This window comes from Hyla sarda, chromosome 2, assembly GCF_029499605.1.
Source record: "Hyla sarda isolate aHylSar1 chromosome 2, aHylSar1.hap1, whole genome shotgun sequence".
NCBI lineage: Eukaryota > Metazoa > Chordata > Amphibia > Anura > Hylidae > Hyla > Hyla sarda.
In genome coordinates, this window is record NC_079190.1 from 447,500,449 (window position 1) to 447,518,939 (window position 18,491).

Below are 18,491 nucleotides of genomic sequence, written 5' to 3' on the forward strand. Positions count from 1 at the left end.
AAGACATTTACATTACAGCATTCAGCTTGTGTCCCTACTTCATCATGTCTTGTTCATTACATATGTCTTAAAAGGGATCCAAACATTACATTTTACCATATATAACAATTGGCAAATCTTAATTCTCACCACACCATCCCTGGGATGACGTCACTGCCCCCAGAAATGGTGAGGATGTGAAGTTTGTAAGTAGTCCACTGGGCGAGGAGCTATACTTACCTAGTCCCGTCACTCCAGCCGTAGTGATGACCTCTTGGCGTAATTGTTGGACCGTGTCAACGCCCTGCTCCATCAATCATGCCAGGGGGGCGGGAAAGACAAATGTCAACGTCCTCGTCCCTCGGGGATGGTGAATATGAAGATTTTACCATACAGTGATCCATCAACTTACAATGGTCTGTTCTGGACCATTGCAACTTTAAACCAGACTCAATATACAATGGCTGGAAGAACCGACCAATCTGAATGGGCATTTCACTGGCAAAACCTCGGTATTACTGAAGTGCACGCACTGACTGGTTGTCTGGTAGCGCCCCCTACAGTAAAAGGAGGTATTACGTGTTCTGTACTACTCTTTACCTGTGCCAGGGATAGCTGCTCTAGGTGGGGGCAGCTCCATTTTACTTTTCTTGGTACACTGTGTGTACTGTACAGGACCCTGAAGAAGCTCCTGTCCTCTACATAAACAGGGATTACAGCTCCCAGCAGCTCTTTCTTACTTTTATATGTAAGGACTTGCTTTATCTGTATTAGTGATCTACATATTCTTATCTACTTATCCCCACTTTTTCCAATTTTTGGATGACATTTTGGTGGCTACAGAACCAATTATCAGGTTTCCATAGAATTATGGTCTCAACATACAATGATCGTCCTGGAAACAATAAATATTGTAACTTGAGGGACTGCTGTATATGGTAAAATAGAGGTATTTACCATAGATGGTAAAAAGAGATATATATGGTAAAGGTGTATTCACACATACAGTATCCTGCACAAATATGATGCACATGATGTTTAATGTGACCTAAATAACTGAATACAGCTTCAAATCCTGCACATTAAATATGTGCAGAATACTGTACATGTCAATAAAAACTTTAAAAGGGTACTCCGCTGGAAAACATCTTATCCCCTATCCAAAGATAGGGGATAAGAAGTCTGATCACGGGGGTCCCACCATTCAGACCCCGTGATCTCCAAGCTGGCAACAGTGGCGTCCGGAACATGGAAGCTTGGTAATTCTGTGTCCGTGATGTCATGCCACGCCCTTTCCATTCATGACGTAGCAGTCATTCCATCTCCCATAGACATGAATGGAGGAGGCATGGCGGCTATAGTCGCCAGTCATCCGGCACGGAGCAGAGTTCGCAGGGGTCACCAGCGGCGGGACCCCTGCGATTAGACATCTTATCCCCTATACTTTGGATAAGGGATAAGATGTTTTCCGTCAGGGTACCCCTTTAAGGGCACTTGAAAATTTGAAACATTCTTGTTCCCATGTCCATTCACTGTAGTTTCAAAAACATCCTACTCCATGCAGAGTGCTATAGAAGGAAGGGTGGGAAAGAAAGTTTCCTACTTGGAGTCATTGGCTTCCTTCTGCACACTACAGATATAGATCTGGGCGGGGCGGGGGGGATTTCTCATTAGTGGTGGAGGCTTTTTCTTTTCTATATGTAGCACAGTAAGTTATATTGCGTCTTTTTTGTGCATATTTTTTGACAGAGCAAAAAGCAAATAGTCTATTTTTGTGTATTGTGGAATGCATTTTGTAGTGGATATGAACTTATCATGTGCGTTTTTTGTTTAGACTCTTTTTTTGCGCAAATACTTTTTTTTTTTTTACGCAAAAATACACCATAAAAAAAAGGACGCGTAGGAAAGTGTTCTACTGAGACATCCGGGGTATGCAGGAGCCGTCCCTCAACACTGCTAAACTACAACTACTCCCATCATGGGAGAGTCTGTCCCATGATGGGAGTAGTTGCAGTACCGCACCGCTGAGGGCTGGCACTTGCACACCCCCTGGTTGCGGGACTATTTTGGGACAGTAAGAACTACTACTCCCATCTTGGACAGACTCTGCCCATAATGGGAGTTATAGTCCGGGGGCTGAGGAGCAGATCACACCAGGTCATTCTCCAGAGACCTACTGCGATCCCCATATATTAAGTTAAGTTAACATGCCGGCGGCACATAAGGTTCCACTGCTCCTGTATACAGCTGTCACAATTCATAATCCCCGCTGCCGGGAGACGGAAGCTCTGATTAGTGAATAGCTTTTCACCAATCAGAGCTCCGGCGGCGGGGATTATGAATTATGACAGCATATACAGTATTCCCCGCCTGGAGTCGGCAGGGAGCGCAGTGGAGCCGTATGTGCCACCGGCATGTTAACTTAATATAATGCGTCTCTGGAGAATGACCCGGTGTGATCTGCCCCTCAGCCCCTGGACTATAACTCCCAACATGAATGGAGTCAGTCCATGATGGGAGTAGTAGTCCTATAAGTCCCAAAAGAGTCCCGCAGCCAGGGGATGTGCAAATGCCATCCTCAGCGTTGTGGTACTACAACTACTCCCATCATGGGACTGACTGTCCCATGATGGAAGTAGTAGTTCAGGGGCAGAGGGACAGATTGAAAGGGGATCTCACTCCTGAGACCCGCTGCAACCTTTACTGCTCCGCTCCCTAGTAATGACGTCATTAGGGGGCAGAGCTATACCGTCCAGGCATCTCCGTATGCGTTTTGCATAATGGAAACAAAGCCTTTCTGGTAGTGTGTTCCCAAACAGCGAGACTCCAGCTGTTGCTTTACTACAGCCCCCCATGATGGGAGTTGTAGTTTAGCAACAATTGGAGGCTCCCTGTTTAGGAACACGCTGCATTATGTGCACTCTCCCCATGGGATATGTGAATGCGGAGTACTACGTCAGATTCGGTTGACTGCGATGATGACCAGCTTTTTTTAACCCCTTAAGAAGTCAGCGTTTTTCAGTTTTTACACTTTTGTTTCTTCCTCCTTACCTTTTAAAAATCATAACACTTTCAATTTTGCACCAAAAAATCCATATTACTGCTTATTTTTTGCGCCACCAATTCTACTTTGCAATGTAATTTTGCCCAAAAATCCACGGCAAAATAGAAAAAAAGAAAAGAAAAAATGCCATTTTGTAAATTTTGGGGGCTTCCGTTTCTACACGGTGCATTTTTCGGTAAAAATTACACCTCCTCTTTATTCTGTAGGACTATAATGTTAAAATGATACCCTACTTATATAGGTTTGGTTTTGTCTAACTTGTGGAAAAAATCATAACTACATGCACAAAAATGTATATGTTTAAAATTGTCATTTTCTGGCCCCTAATTTATTTATTTTTTTCCGCGTACGGGCCATTATGAGGGCTAATTTTTTTGAACAGTTATCTGAAGTTTTTATCGGTACCATTTTCATTTTAATTGGACTTTTTGATGTTTTTTTTTTACCAAAAACACGCTATTTGGGACTTTGGAATTGTTTTTGCGTGTACGCCATTGACCATAGCTTGGACATTTCTGCACGTGGTGATACCACATATGTTCATTTTTATTTACAGTTTGTTTTTTTAAATGGGAAAAGGGGGGCGATTTCAACATCATTATCACACTGATCACTGCTATAGCATAGCGATGATCAATGTATTCGGCGCTTGACTGCTCCTGCCTGATCTCAGGCCTGGAGCAGTCAACCACCGATCGGACACCAAGGAAGCAGGTAACGGACCTTCCTAGAGTGCCCTACCTGATCGGGACAGCATGGTTTTACTGCTGTGGTCCCGATCAGCCCGACTGAGCTGCCGGGAGTATATCTTTTTACTTTAGATGCGGCGATCGAATTTGATTGCCGCGTCTAAAGGGTTAATAGCGCGCATCACCACGATCAGTGACATCCGCTATTAGCCCCGGCTTTGATTAGCCGCCGGGACCGACCCGCTAAGACCGTTATAGAACAGGAGCGAGTACAGGTACGCCTTGCGTCCTTAAGAGGTTAATTTCAATAAAATGGTTAACGAGGGCTTTTTTTTTTTAATGTGTCGTGTTTTTATTTTTATAATTGAATTTACAGGCTTAGTAGTGAAAGTTGTCTTGTAGACGGAATCCATGACTAAGCCGGGGCTTAGTGTTTGTCCCAAAACAGCTAGCGCTAACTCCCAATTATTAACCCAGTACCCTCCGCCACAGGGGTGCCGGGAAGAGCTAGTACCAACAGGCCCGAAGCATCAAATATGGCGCTCCTGAACCTAGGCGGTAACAGGCTGGCATTATTTAGGCTGGAGAGGGCCAGTAATAATGGTCCTCGCCCATCCTGGTAATGTCAGGCTGTTGCTGCTTGGTTGGTATCTGGCTGATACTGAAAATAGGGGGAACCCTATGTTATATATTATATAAATAAAAAATGTCTGTGTGTTCCACCAATTTTCAGTATCAGCCAGGCACCAACCAAGCACCAACCATTGTTACTGGCCCTCCTCAGCCCAAATAACACCAGCCTGTTACCGCCTAGGCCCAGGAGCGCCATTTTTAACGCTCCGGGCCTGTTGGTACCGGCTCTTCCCGACACCCCTGTGGTGGTGGGTACCGGGGTAATAGTTGGGGGTTAGCGCTAGCTGTTTTTGGGGCTAACGCTAAGCCTCGGCTTAGTAATGGATGCCGTCTACAAGATGGCTTCCATTACGAACCCTGAAAATTCAATTATAAAAAACAGGACACATTGAAAAAAAGTGTTTTTTTTTTTTGTTTTTTTGTTTTTTATAAAAAAAACACCCCACAGCCCTTGTTAACCTTTTTATTGACATAAACACGCTGGTCATCGTCGTAATCCACCAAATCTGACTTAGTCCTCCGCATTCACGTATCTGAAATGAGGGATGGGGGGGAAAAGTTTGTACAATTTTGGCGCTCTCCCCTGGGGAGTGCGCCCATACTGCAGTGTGTTCCTAAACAGGGAGCCTCCAATTATTGACGTCTGCCTACTGTATATACAGTCATCTATCGACAGCAGTATATACAGGATAGCGCACAAAGACTCAACCCAGAACTGCTCAGCAGCAGCGTGGGCTAACACTTTCCTTGCTGGGCTCCTGTATAGTATACATGGGTACACTATACACCCCTGTATACTATATAGCCGGCGGAGGTAAGTAGTGATGCTCTGCACCCTGTATACGTATATGCTATAGATCACTCCTTACACTATGTGGGCCGGACGCTCTGCATCTGACCCATGGAGTGGTGAAAACATTACCACAGGGTACAAAACACAAGAAAAAAAACTTACAAAACACAGGAAAAAGCTGTGACAGTTTTTCAGGTGTTTATGCTGATGGACAAAAAACTTCAATGAAATCAGAGCCTCAAAAGCAATAGAACAAAATCCTTGTACTTTTCCTGTGAGGTGCAGCTCAGGTGTTCAAAGAGAACTGTGTGGAGATTTAGAACTTTGCACAAAATTTATCATGTGCCTTGCACAAGTATGGTAAACTTGGTGCAATTGCACCAAATTTAGTCGAGCCAAAACGATCTACAAAAAACTTCTACCTACACCAACATTGATAAATTTCCCCCCTGGTGTCTAATGCCAGAACCTGTATCTACTCACAAATTCCTCAGGAGGGCGGAGATTGGGCATGGACCGCTTTAGTGGCCAGGCTTTTGTGATACAACATTGTTGATCCACGACTATATTGGAGAGTCCTCTAGAGCAGTGTTTTCCAAACAGGGTGTCTCCAGCTGTTGCAAAACTACAACTCGCAGCATGCCCGGAAAGCCTTTGGCTGTAGTGTCCTCATGTAATAGGTTAATATACCACCATCAGATAGGGGAGCACACTCCTATGGCATCCATAACCTGTAACTTTAGGGACTTTTTGACTGTACCCTTCCACCACTAAAATATGCATCTAGCAACAGATCCTGACACTTGACTTCAACTCTCTTCCAAGATTCACCCATTTCAGAGGCTTTACTGATCTGATATTTTAATATTTACTTGCAAAGTATGAAGAATAGTCAAACATTATACATATATTACAGCCTATGGGTAAAGATGATATGGTAGGCTCTTTAGGACTTGCTGCTTAAAAGGGGTATTCCAGGATTTTTTTTTTATTTGACAATGCTACAGGGGCTGTAAAGTTAGTGTAGTTCATAATATAGTGTCTGTACCTGTATGTTTCGGTTTGCTCATAATTCTTATGTGATTTTCCCACCAAATTTTTTTTCATAGCATACAAAATGACTGTTGTCTCAGATTTTTCCCAGGTTGCAATGCGGCCGAGACCTGACTCACTAGTCAGTTGATGACAGGGAGCCTGTCTGCTTCAATGGGTGGAGGGGTCACTTGGTGGGAGAGAGTTCAATCTGCAACTAATGCAACAGCTGTAGGCACCCTGATTGAAAACCACAGGTCTTTTGAATGGATGCAGCTCATTTATGTTTCAATGGGTTGGGTGGCTGATGTGTGGGAGGGAGGACATTGGAATTATGGGATTTGTAGGCAAAGAAAAAAAACTCAAACAGGGAATACCGGTTCACAAAAAGCTAGCCACAGTGTTATGGTAATCTCATGATATAGCCATTTAGCCCCAAGACAAGCGCAGATCCTTCCTAAGCATGTCCATTACTGTCTGCCAGGTACGTACTAAAATCACCTTATGGTGGAATAACCCCTTTAAAGTGGAACGGTCAGCTGAATGTGCTCCCCTATCTGATGGTGGTATATTAACCTATTACATGATGACACTACTATTGTGCAGACAGGTGATCGCTAGATCATTCACGTAGCCCTATGCTTTTATCATTTTTTTGGCGGCACACCCCCTATTACATGGGAATCACTGCATAGCCCAGCGTTTCCTAACCAGTGTGCCTCCAGCTGTTGCAAAACTACAACTCCCAGTATGCCCGGACAGCCTTTGGCTGTCCGTGCATGCTGGGAGTTGTAGTTTTGTAACAGCTGGAGGCACACTGGTTAGGAAACACAGGAATAGTCTGAGTCTGGCATATTCATAGTAGCTAAAGAACAAACATTTGTGCGCCATTTGGGCTTCTGGAAGAATGGGCCTGTAGCTGTAATATGCCGCCCTTACATATTCTGCTGTCTGGCACCATTACCTCTGATTGGCCAAAAGGCAGGGAAAGTAGTAACAGTCCGAATACCGGGGGAGATTTATCAAAACCTGTCCAGAGGAAAAGTTGCTGAGTTGCCCATAGCAACCAATCAGATCGCTTCTTTCATTTTTGAAAAGGCCTCTGGAAAATGAAAGAAGCGATCTGATTGGTTGCTATGGGCAACTCAGCAACTTTTCCTCAGGAGAGGTTTTTATAACTCTCCCCCACTATGCTAAAGACCAAGGCCACGCTCAACGATGATGGAAATTGTCGACAACGCTTTTCATTATCAATTTTTTATCGATGATATCATTTGAGCCCTACACATGACCAGGTTTAAGTTCCTCAAGATTTTATTATGTGAGACAAATAGACACTGGGGGAGATTCTCAAAGAATTTTGCGCCAAAAAAAGTCAATTTCGCAATCAATGCAGTGGTTTACACTGGTCACATCAGTTTTGTAAAAGTGGGCGTGTCCATGTATATTGTCTGCTTCACATGATCTTTTCAAAGGGACGAGAGTCCAGTTTACATCAGCTTTTTAATAGTGTAGAAATCACAGAAATGGTTGTTGTTTTATGGGTTTTTCTTCTTTTTTTTTGTAAAAAGGTGTTATTTAAGTAATTATATAAAAAAAAATTATTACTGAAAAATATTATTCAAATATATATATTTATATTTCTTGGTCACTGCACCTACACTCATTTAAAAGGGGTACTCCGGTGGAAAACTTTTTTTAATGAACTGGTGGCAGAAAGTTAAAGGGGTATTCCAGGAAAAAAACTTTTTTTTTATATATCAACTGGCTCCAGAAAGTTAAACAGATTTGTAAATTACTTCTATAAAAAAATCTTAATCCTTTCAGTACTTATGAGCTTCTGAAGTTAAGGTTGTTCTTTTCTGTCTAAGTTCTCTCTGATGACACGTGTCTCGGGAAACGCCCAGTTTAGAAGAGGTTTGCTATGGGGATTTGCTTCTAAACTGGGGGTTTCCCAAGACAGGTGTCATCAGAGAGGACTTAGACAGAAAAGAACAACCTTAACTTCAGAAGCTCATAAGTACTGAAAGGATTAAGATTTTTTAATAGAAGTAATTTGCAAATCTGTTTAAAGGGGTTTTCCAGGAAAAAAACTTATATATATATATATATATGTTTTTTTCCTGGAAAACCCCTTTAAACAGATTTGCAAATTACTTCTATTAAAAAATCTTAATCCTTCCAGTACTTATTAGCAGGTGTATGCTACAGAGGAAATTCTTTACTTTTTGAATGTATTTTTTGTCTTGTCCACAGTGCTTTCTGCTGACACCTCTGTCCTTGTCAGGAACTGTCCAGAGCAGCACAGGTTTGCTATGGGGATTTTCTCCTGCTCTGGGAAGTTCCTGATACAGGCATCAGGTGTCAGCAGAGAACACTGTGGACAAGACAAAAAAGAAATTAAAAAAGAAAAGAATTTCCTCTGTAGCGTACAGCTGCTAGAAAGGGGTCAGGCTCTTCGCAGCTGTGCGCAACAGATTTTCCGCTGTAGAAAATCTGCCATAGACCCTATTGACTTCAAAATCCGCAGTGAAAAATCTGCTGCGGACAGCCGCAAAGAGCCCGCCCCCTTTCAAATACACAGTGGGAAACCCGCAAATAAATCCGCCCGTGTAAATGTACCCTTAGGGTATATTCACACGGAAGAATAGTGTGAATGTGAGTGCGGAATCCCATAGAAGTCTATTGGGCTTTAATTTGATGCGGATTCCGCCTCAAATTAAAGCCCAATAGACTTCTATGGAATTCCGCACTCACATTCACACTTCTGAATTTCCGTTTGCAGATTCCTCACAAAATCCACACTAATGAATGCGGAAGTGGAATTGGTGCGGATGTGCGGAAATTCTGCCATGTAAATAGACCCTTAGAAATGTAGATTCCCGATTTACTATTGTAAACCAGACCTGCTCTTGTTGGTTTGTACGTCACAATTTGGCACATTGCACCACAAATTATGCCTGCACCAGAATTTGTGGCACAGTGCACCATAATAAACTTCCAAAAATAAATAAATTAATTAATAAAAAAAGATGACCAATTTACTATTGAATTCACACAAAATCCTGTAAATAAATGACTGGAAATTCCCAACAAGAAAATGCTGATGAGAGCTTTCCGGACCTGTGGATCCCCATAGTAAATAAAGAGGAATCCTGCAAGTCTAAAACAACATTCCACATTAATAAAAACACAACACACTTCGTTAAATCAGACCCAATATTTTTAGGGATTCCAAGTAAACACATTGCTAGGTTTCATGTACATATTGCCTCATACATAACCTATGTTGGGGATCAGTTTACTTGGAACGAGAAGGGTCTCTAATACACCAAAGTGACCCTGTAAACTGCGTGAACAGAGCCCATGGCTGGCGTTACATTTCTGATTCTTAATGTAATGTTTTCATGCTCTGCATCCGGGGAAAAGTTTGCTAAAATAGTGTTCTTGCAAAAGAAAGTAAACTGTCTCTCCAGCGCCATCTATAGGGGACACCTTGTAAGTCAACATCCAGCTCTTTTAACCCCTTAAGGACGGAAGACGTAAATGTACGTCCTGGTGAGGTGGTACTTAACGCACCAGGACGTACATTTACGTCCTAAGCATAACCGCGGGCATCGGAGCGATGCCCGTGTCATGCGCGGCTGATCCCGGCTGCTGATCGCAGCCAGGGACCCGCCGGCAATGGCCGACGCCCGCGAGATCGCGGGCGTCCGTCATTAACCCCTCAGGTGCCGGGATCAATACAGATCCCGGCATCTGTGGCAGTTCGCGATTTAAATGAACGATCGGATCGCCCGCAGCGCTGCTGCGGGGATCCGATCATTCATAACGACGCACGGAGGTCCCCTCTCCTTCCTCCGTGCGGCTCCCGGCATCTCCTGCTCTGGTCTGTGATCGAGCAGACCAGAGCAGGAGATGACCGATAGAACAGATCAGTATTAGCAATCATGGTATTGCTATGAATAGTCCCCTATGGGGACTATTCAAGTGTAAAAAAAAAAAATGTAAAAAAATGTAAAAGTAAAAAAAAAGTGAAAAATCCCCTCCCCCAATAAAAAAGTAAAACGTCCGTTTTTTCCTATTTTACCCCCAAAAAGCGTAAAAAACATTTTTTATAGACATATCGCCGCGTGCGTAAATGTCCGAACTATTAAAATAAAATGTTAATGATCCCGTACGGTGAACGGCGTGAAAAAAAAAAAAAAAAAAAAAGTCCAAAATTCCTACTTTTTAATATATTTTATTAAAAAAAAAATTATAAAAAATATATTAAAAGTTTTTTATATGCAAATGTGGTATCAAAAAAAAGTACAGATCATGGCGCAAAAAATGAGCCCCCATACCGCCGCTTATACGGAAAAATAAAAAAGTTAGAGGTCATCAAAATAAAGGGATTATAAACGTACTAATTTGGTTTAAAAGTTTGTGATTTTTTTTAAGCACAACAATAATATATAAGTATATAATAATGGGTATCATTTTAATCGTATTGACCCTCAGAATAAAGAACACGTCATTTTTACCATAAATTGTACGGCGTGAAAACAAAACCTTCCAAAATTAGCAAAATTGCGTTTTTCGTTTTAATTTCCCCACAAAAATAGTGTTTTTTGGTTGCGCCATACATTTTATGATATAATGAGTGATGGCATTACAAAGGACAACTGGTCGCGCAAAAAACAATCCCTCATACTAGTCTGTGGATGAAAATATAAAAGAGTTATGATTTTTAGAAGGCGAGGAGGAAAAAATGAAAACTTAAAAATGTAATTGTCTGAGTCCTTAAGGCCAAAATGGGCTGAGTCCTTAAGGGGTTAAAGGACACAGCCCATTATGACCTTCCGGTGGAAAACTTTATTTTTTTTTATTTTTTTTTTTTAACTCATCTGGTGCCAGAAAGTTAAACAGATTTGTAAATTACTTCTATTAAAAATCTTAATCCTTCCAGTACTTATTAGCTACTACAGAGGAAATTATTTTCTTTTTGGAACACAGAGCTCTCTGCTGATATCACAAGCACAGTGCTCTCTGCTGACATCTCTGTCCATTTTAAAGAACTGTCCAGAGTAGAAGAAAATCCCCATAGCAAACATATGCTGCTCTGGACAGTTCCTAAAATGGACAGAGATGTCAGCAGAGAGCACTGTGTTCCAAAAAGAAAAGAATTTCCTCTGTAGTATTCAGAAGCTAATAAGTACAGGAATGATTAATATTTTTTAATAGAAGTAATTTACAAATCTGTTTAACTTTCTGGAACCAGTTCATTTAAAAGAACCCTTTAAGGACCAGGGAATTGTTTGCCCATCTGACCACTGTCAGATGCTTTTGTAACTCTGGGATGCTTTTACTTCACTTTTTTTGTGACATATTCTACTTTAACAGTGGTAAATTTTTGTCAATACTTGCATCATTTCATTTCATAAAAAATTAGATTTTTTTTTTTTTTTACTTTGATGCTGTCTGCATGTAAGGAAAGTGGACATACCAAATACATTATACAGGGTGGGCCATTTATATGGATACACCTTAATATAATGGGAATGGTTGGTGATATTAACTTCCTGTTTGTGGCACATTAGTATATGTGAGGGGGGAAACTTCAAGATGGATGGTGACCATGGCGGCCATTTTGAAGTCGGACATTTTGAATTTAATTTTTGTTTTTTCAATAGGAAGAGGGTCATGTGACACATCAAACTTATTGGGAATTTCACAAGAAAAACAATGATGTGCTTTGTTTTAATGTAACTTTATTCTTTCATGAGTTATTTACAAGTTTCTGACCACTTATAAAATGTGTTCAATGTGCTGCCCATTGTGTTGGATTGTCAATGCAACCCCCTTCTCCCACTCTACACACACTGATAGCAACATCACAGGAGAAATGCTAGCACAGGCTTCCAGTATCCGTATACACTGCTATATACTACTATATACACCGCAGGAGAAATGCTAGGACAGGCTTCCAGTATCCGTATACACTGCTATATACTACTATATACACCGCAGGAGAAATGCTAGCACAGGCTTCCAGTATCCGTATACACTGCTATATACTACTATATACACCGCAGGAGAAATGCTAGGACAGGCTTCCAGTATCCGTATACACTGCTATATACTACTATATACACCGCAGGAGAAATGCTAGCACAGGCTTCCAGTATCTGTAGTTTCAGGTGCTGCAGAATGGGCAAAACAAAAATTGGAACAGGACCCTCAGTTTACGCAGAAGATTTTGTTCAGTGATGAGGTAAACTTTTATGTGAATGGTGAAGTTTACAAACAAAACCACTGCTATTGGTAAATAACTCATGAAAGAATAAAGTTACGTTAAAACCAAGCACATCATTGTTTTTCTTGTGAAATTCCCAATAAGTTTGATGTGTCACATGACCCTCTTCCTATTGAAAAAACAAAAGTTGGATTCAAAAAGTTGGATGTCCGACTTCAAAATGTCCACCATGGTCACCACCCATCTTGAAAAGTTTCCCCCCCCTCACATATACTAATGTGCCACAAACAGGAAGTTAATATCACTAACCATTCCCATTTTATTAAGGTGTATCCATATAAATGGCCCACCCTGTATATTGATTCACATTTCCAATATGTCTTCTTTATGTTTCCATCATAAAGTTGACATGTTTGTACTTTTGGAAGACATCAGAGGGCTTCAAAGTTCAGCAGCAATTTTCCACAAAATTTTCAAAATCAGAATTTTTCATGGGCCAGTTCAGATTTGAAGTGGATTTGAAGGGCCTTCATATTAGAAATACCCCATAATAAAAACTGCACCCCTCAATGTCTTCAAAATGACATCCAATAAGTGTTAACCCATAAGGTGTTTCACAGGAATAGCAACAAAGTGAAGGACAAAATTCAAAATCTAAATTTTTTTACACTAACACGTTCTTGTAGGCCCAGTTGTTCAATTTTTACAAGGAGTAAAAGGAGAAAGATTCCCTCAAAATTTGTAACCCAATTTCTTTCGAGTAAGGAAATATGTGTATATGTATATGTGTATGTCTGAAATGTTTTTTGGGGTGCATGTCACATTTTAGGATGCCTCTATGGTGCCAGAAGAGAAAAAAAAAAAAAAGGACATGACATACTATTTTGGAAACTACATCGCTCAAGTATTGTAACAACTTTTCGTTAAAGTCGGATGTGTAAATAATTTTATTTATCATTATTTAGCAGTATTTCCCCCAAATTTACCATTTTATCAAAGAGTAATGGGAGGAAAAGCCCCCCCAAATTTGTAACCCCATCTCTTCGGAGTAAATAGCCACCAAAATTTGTAGTGCAATTTCTCCTGAGTACGGAAATACCTGAGTACGGAAATACGACAGGGCTCCAAGGCGACAGAGCGCCATGCGCATTTGAGGCCAGAGTTGGGGGATTTGCATCCGCCACTAAAATACGCTACAGCAGTGTTTCCCAAACAGGCTGTCTCCAGCTGTTGCAAAACTCCCAGCATGCCTTGACAGTCAGTGGCTGTCCGGCAATACTGGGAGTTGTTTTTTCAACAGCTGGAGGCTCCGTTTTGGAAACAGTGCCGTACAAGACTTTTATCATTTGGGGGGGGGGGGGGGGGGGGGACTGTGTAGGGGTATGTGTATATGTAGTGTTTTACTTTTTATTTTGTGTAGTGTAGTGTTTTTAGGGTACAGTCACATGGTTGGGTTTACTGAGAGTTTCTCGCTGGGAGTTTGAGCTGCGTCGGAAAATTTTCTGCGTGTCAAACTTGCAGCAGATAACTCTCTGTAAACCCCCAATGTCAGACCATACATGCACTGGCAGACCATACATGCTGGGATTTGTAGTTATGCAACAGCTGGAGGCACACTGGTTGCGAAACAATGAGTTAGTACACACTCTGTTTCACAACCAGTGTGCCTTTAGCTGTTGCAAAATTGCAACTCTCAGCATGTATTGACAGCCGAAGGGCATGCTGAGAGTTGTAGTTTTGCAACAGTTGGAGGCACACTGTTTGGTAAACACTGCACTAGAGACTGGTTTCTTTCTAAAAAAAAAAAAAAAAAAAAAAAAAAACGTTGATCTTTAGATCCAATGTCTTCACATAGTTTCTTCCTGCGCAGTTGTTGTTACCTTATAGGCACTTCTGTTTAATGCCTTAGTGTTCTATATGGATTTCCATTACACTTGTGTTTTAGAAGTTGTCTTATAAAGGTAACCCTAGTTCTTTTTTCATCAACGCAGATATCCCAAATCTCAGTAGATTATATTGGTCATGTAGAAGTGAAGTATATTGGCTTGTTTATTAGCCAATAAAAGACATTTGTCATCATGTCACTGCTTAGCAGTACAGCGCTCTCCAGAAATGTGCCCCCCACATGCCGCTAGGTAATAGTAGGGGGTCATGAGAATTGGGAATTAGGTTAGAAAGGATTAAAGGGGTACTCCAGTGGAAAACTATTTTATTTTTTTTAATAACTGGTGCCAGAAAGTTAAACAGATTTGTAAATTACTTCAAATTTAAAAATCTTAATCCTTCCAGTACTTAGCTGCTGTATGGTCCAGAGGAAGTTCTTTTCTTTTGAATTTCCTTTCAGTCTGACCACAGTGCTCTCTGCTGACACCTCTGTCCATGTCAGGAACTGTCCAGAGCAGGAGAGGTTTGCTATGGGGATTTGCGTGTACTCCGGACAGGTCCTGACATGGACAGAGGTGTCAGTAGAGAGCACTGTGGTCAGACTGAAAGGAAATTCAAAAAGAAAAGAACTTCTTCTGGACCATACAGCAGCTGATAAGTACTGGAAGGATTAAGATTTTTAAATTGAAGTAATTTACAAATCTGTTTAACTTTCTGACACCAGTTGATTTAAAAAAATAAATAAATGAAAAAAAGTTATCCACCGGAGTAATGGACAGATGGAAGGGAGTGTGACTGCAGCATCCAGACTACGCAGCGTTTGTTTGCAGTCTGTTGCCATAGAGATACAGGTCTGCCTAGGATCTGTAAGAACAAAACTAGAGAGGAATATTATAAACAAAATCAAAGACAATGATTTGTTTTTGAAGATTTGTTTTGGATGTATTGCAGGAGTAGTGCCTCCCATTAAAGGGGTACTCCTACATCAGGTAAAAAAAAAAAATTTGGACAATAGCATATAATATAGTTTACTTGTCTTTCACAGTTCTGAAACCACCAAAAACCCATTTGCTTTGGGGGTCTTAGTCCTGTACTTCCTGATTGAGCAGCTGATCCGTAGTACAATATCCAGAATGCATTGCTTTCCCTCAGCTCCCCGTCACAGTCCTTCCAATCTGCCTACTCTCCCTCCCACAGCACTGCAGCCATTTCCCACCCAGAGCTGCTGCAGAACATCTCATGCCACAGCAGACTTTTGCACAGCGAGGTTGCAGCACCTGCTATTAAAGGAGAACTCCAGACCATAAAAATTGTCCCCCATAGTGCCGGCAGTAAAAAAAAACTAAAGATGTACATACCTTCCTCTGCTCCCCCGGGGCCTCCGGTAACCGGCTCCGGTCTCCGCCGCAATCCACCTCCTGGTTGCCGGTGGTCGGATGAATCAGCCAATCACCAGCCGCAGTGCAGTCCGACTCGGCCGGCGATAGGCTGAGCGGCAGTGTGACGTTTTCGGCCGCGGCCGCAGGTGCCGGTGTAGTAAAGAATTTTGTGTCCTGAAGCGTTCTCACACTGCCGCTCAGCCTATCGCCGGCCGAGTCGGACTGCACTGCGGCTGGTGATTGGCTGATTCATCCGACCACCGGCAACCAGGAGGTGGATTGCGGCGGAGACCGGAGACGGTTACCGGAGGCCTCGGGGGGGGGCGGAGGAAGGTATGTACATCTTTATTTTTTTTACTGCCGGCACTATGGGGGACAATTTTTATGGTCTGGAGTTCTCCTTTAATTCCCTGCCTGCTCCTCTGCCTGTGGAATTGTTCAGCACAGGGTAGCATGCTGTAAGATCACCTTATTATTCCCTCAATGTCCCAATAAAGATATATATGTATACAACAGGGAAATGGTAATGTAGACTATAGGGGCTGTTCAGAGGTGATGACATTACTTAGGGGCAGAGCTAAGGACAAGATCCAGCCAAGCCTCCTGAGACAGCAGATGATAATACATTGTCTAGGGCGAGAGGGAGGAGCCAAGGAACTGGTGACAACACCACATTGGCAATTAAAGGACTACACAACTTTCTGTAAGGCTGTCCAATTTGTGATACGACTATATAAGCAAGTTGTATATCCCAGGGTGATAGTCTTATTTAAATACAATTTTTTATATGCCTTACACTTTGCACCAGGCTCAGCGAATGTGTAAGGTCGAATCAAAATCAACAGTTTATTTGAGCAGATTAATCTCAACATAGAACAATATGGCATTTTAAAAGGGGTACTCTGGAGAAAACAAAATGTTTTTAAATCAATTAGTGGCAGAAAATAATACAGATTTGTAAGTTTAAAAATCGTAATCCTACCAGTACTTATCAGCTGCTGTATTCTACAGAGGAAGTTGTGTAGTTCTTTCCAGTCAAACCCCAGTGCTCTCTGCTGACACCTTTGTCTGTGACAGGAACTGTCCAGAGCAGGAGGAAATCCACATAGCGAACATCTTCAGCTCTGGACAGTTCCTGACATGGACAGAGGTGTCAGCAGAGAGCACTGTGGTCAGACTGAAAAGAACTACACAACTTCCTCTGCAGTATACAGCAGCTGAAGGGTTAACGTTTTTAAATAGAAGTAACTTACAAATCTGTATAACTTTCTTGCACCAGTTGATTTGAAAACATTTTTTTCCCTTCAGAGTACCCCTTTAATCAAGACTATCTGCAAAGTTGCTTCATATTTTAATCAAGATGTGATGGGAAAAAAGAAAATGATAGTTGCCATACTGTCCATAGACTTTCAAGCATTTACATTTTACTAGGCCTTCTTACATTTCTTAACCAGCTCTGGGAAAAGCCTTATATAAAAAGGTGTTGTCCAGGAAATATTCATACCAAAGAGTAATATGTATCCCTTACAACAGGGAACCAAAAAGGAATAAAGGGATCATGCAGGCGTCATTAGAAGACGCTTTACTTACACTAATACTGGTTTCCCTGCGATCCTAGGATGCCGCAGAACCTCGGCCACAGTCTCCTTTGTTTCTTCCATCCTGTCGACATCGCTGGAATCAATAACAAACACCACCCCATAGGACTCGGCGTAATAGTTCTTCCAAATGCCTCGGATTTGCTTCCCGCCGCCAAGATCAAACATTGTGATGTCGAATCTCCCCTGGCGAATGTCTGCTTTGGAGAATCCCACAGTCGGGGCCACATCTTGTGGAGATTCTGTTACAAAAGAGCAATGGTCAAGAATGCAGACACAGTCTTCCAGTAACACAGACAGAAGAACATCATATGTACGAGCGCTAATAACAGTTTATCTACCCGCGGGGATTGTTGATGCACAAGGAATGAGAACAGGTCTCCAGCTGGATTTGTTTATACAGATTTCAATACAGTTACAATAAAATGATTAATGCTACAATGACCACCCTATAAGAAGAACGCTTTGTAACTCCTTGTATGGGACTGAGCTGCAATACCAGGTACAGGCTACAATATGTACGGTGCGGGACTGGTAAACAATAAAGAAGGCGCAGTATTGGCCCGAGCACCATGGTCTCTGATTAGCAGGCGTGCCAGGATTTGGACACCAACCGTACTGTACTAAGAATAGGCCAAATATATATATATATATATATATATATATATATATACATACATACACACACACACACACACACACTGACCCCCCGACCTACGATGGCCCCGACATAGGATAATTTCAACATGCGATGGCCTATCAGAGGCAGCATCAACATACGATGCTTTTGTATATCGGGGCCATCGCATAAACGGCTATCCGGCAGCGCAGACTGCTTTAGCTGCCGCCGGATAGCCGTTTACGGTGCCCCGTGTGCTGCGATGACGATCACTTACCTGTCCTCAGGATTCCCTGCATCGCTGGCGCTCTCCATCGTTGTCATCACGTCGCCGCGCACGCCGTCCAGTCATCCAATAGGAGCGGCGTACGTAGTGACGTGATGGCGGCGATGGAGAGCGAGGATCCCGGGTAAGCAGAGACGTCCAGAGCGTCGGGGACACCCCGGGGATGCGGCGACAGCGATGGAGGGCGACATCCAGGGCAGCTGTGACGGTCCGGAGCGGCGGAGACAGGTGAGTATAACTTCCTATACTTTACATTGCACGGATCCCTCAACATACGATGGTTTCAACAAACAATGG

The 18,491-nt window shown here is 42.2% G+C and overlaps 1 protein-coding gene across 3 annotated transcripts in view; it reads right to left on the bottom strand.

The window, feature by feature from the left end:
- ARL13B (ADP ribosylation factor like GTPase 13B) overlaps positions 1-18,491 on the bottom strand; it is a 61,598-nt gene that overhangs the window by 35,963 nt on the left and 7,144 nt on the right. For all 3 annotated transcript variants that reach the window (XM_056559340.1, XM_056559339.1, XM_056559338.1), the window contains exon 4: positions 17,282-17,531. In XM_056559340.1, the coding sequence (XP_056415315.1) occupies positions 17,282-17,531 (250 nt within the window). The remainder of the gene's footprint in view (positions 1-17,281; positions 17,532-18,491) is intronic.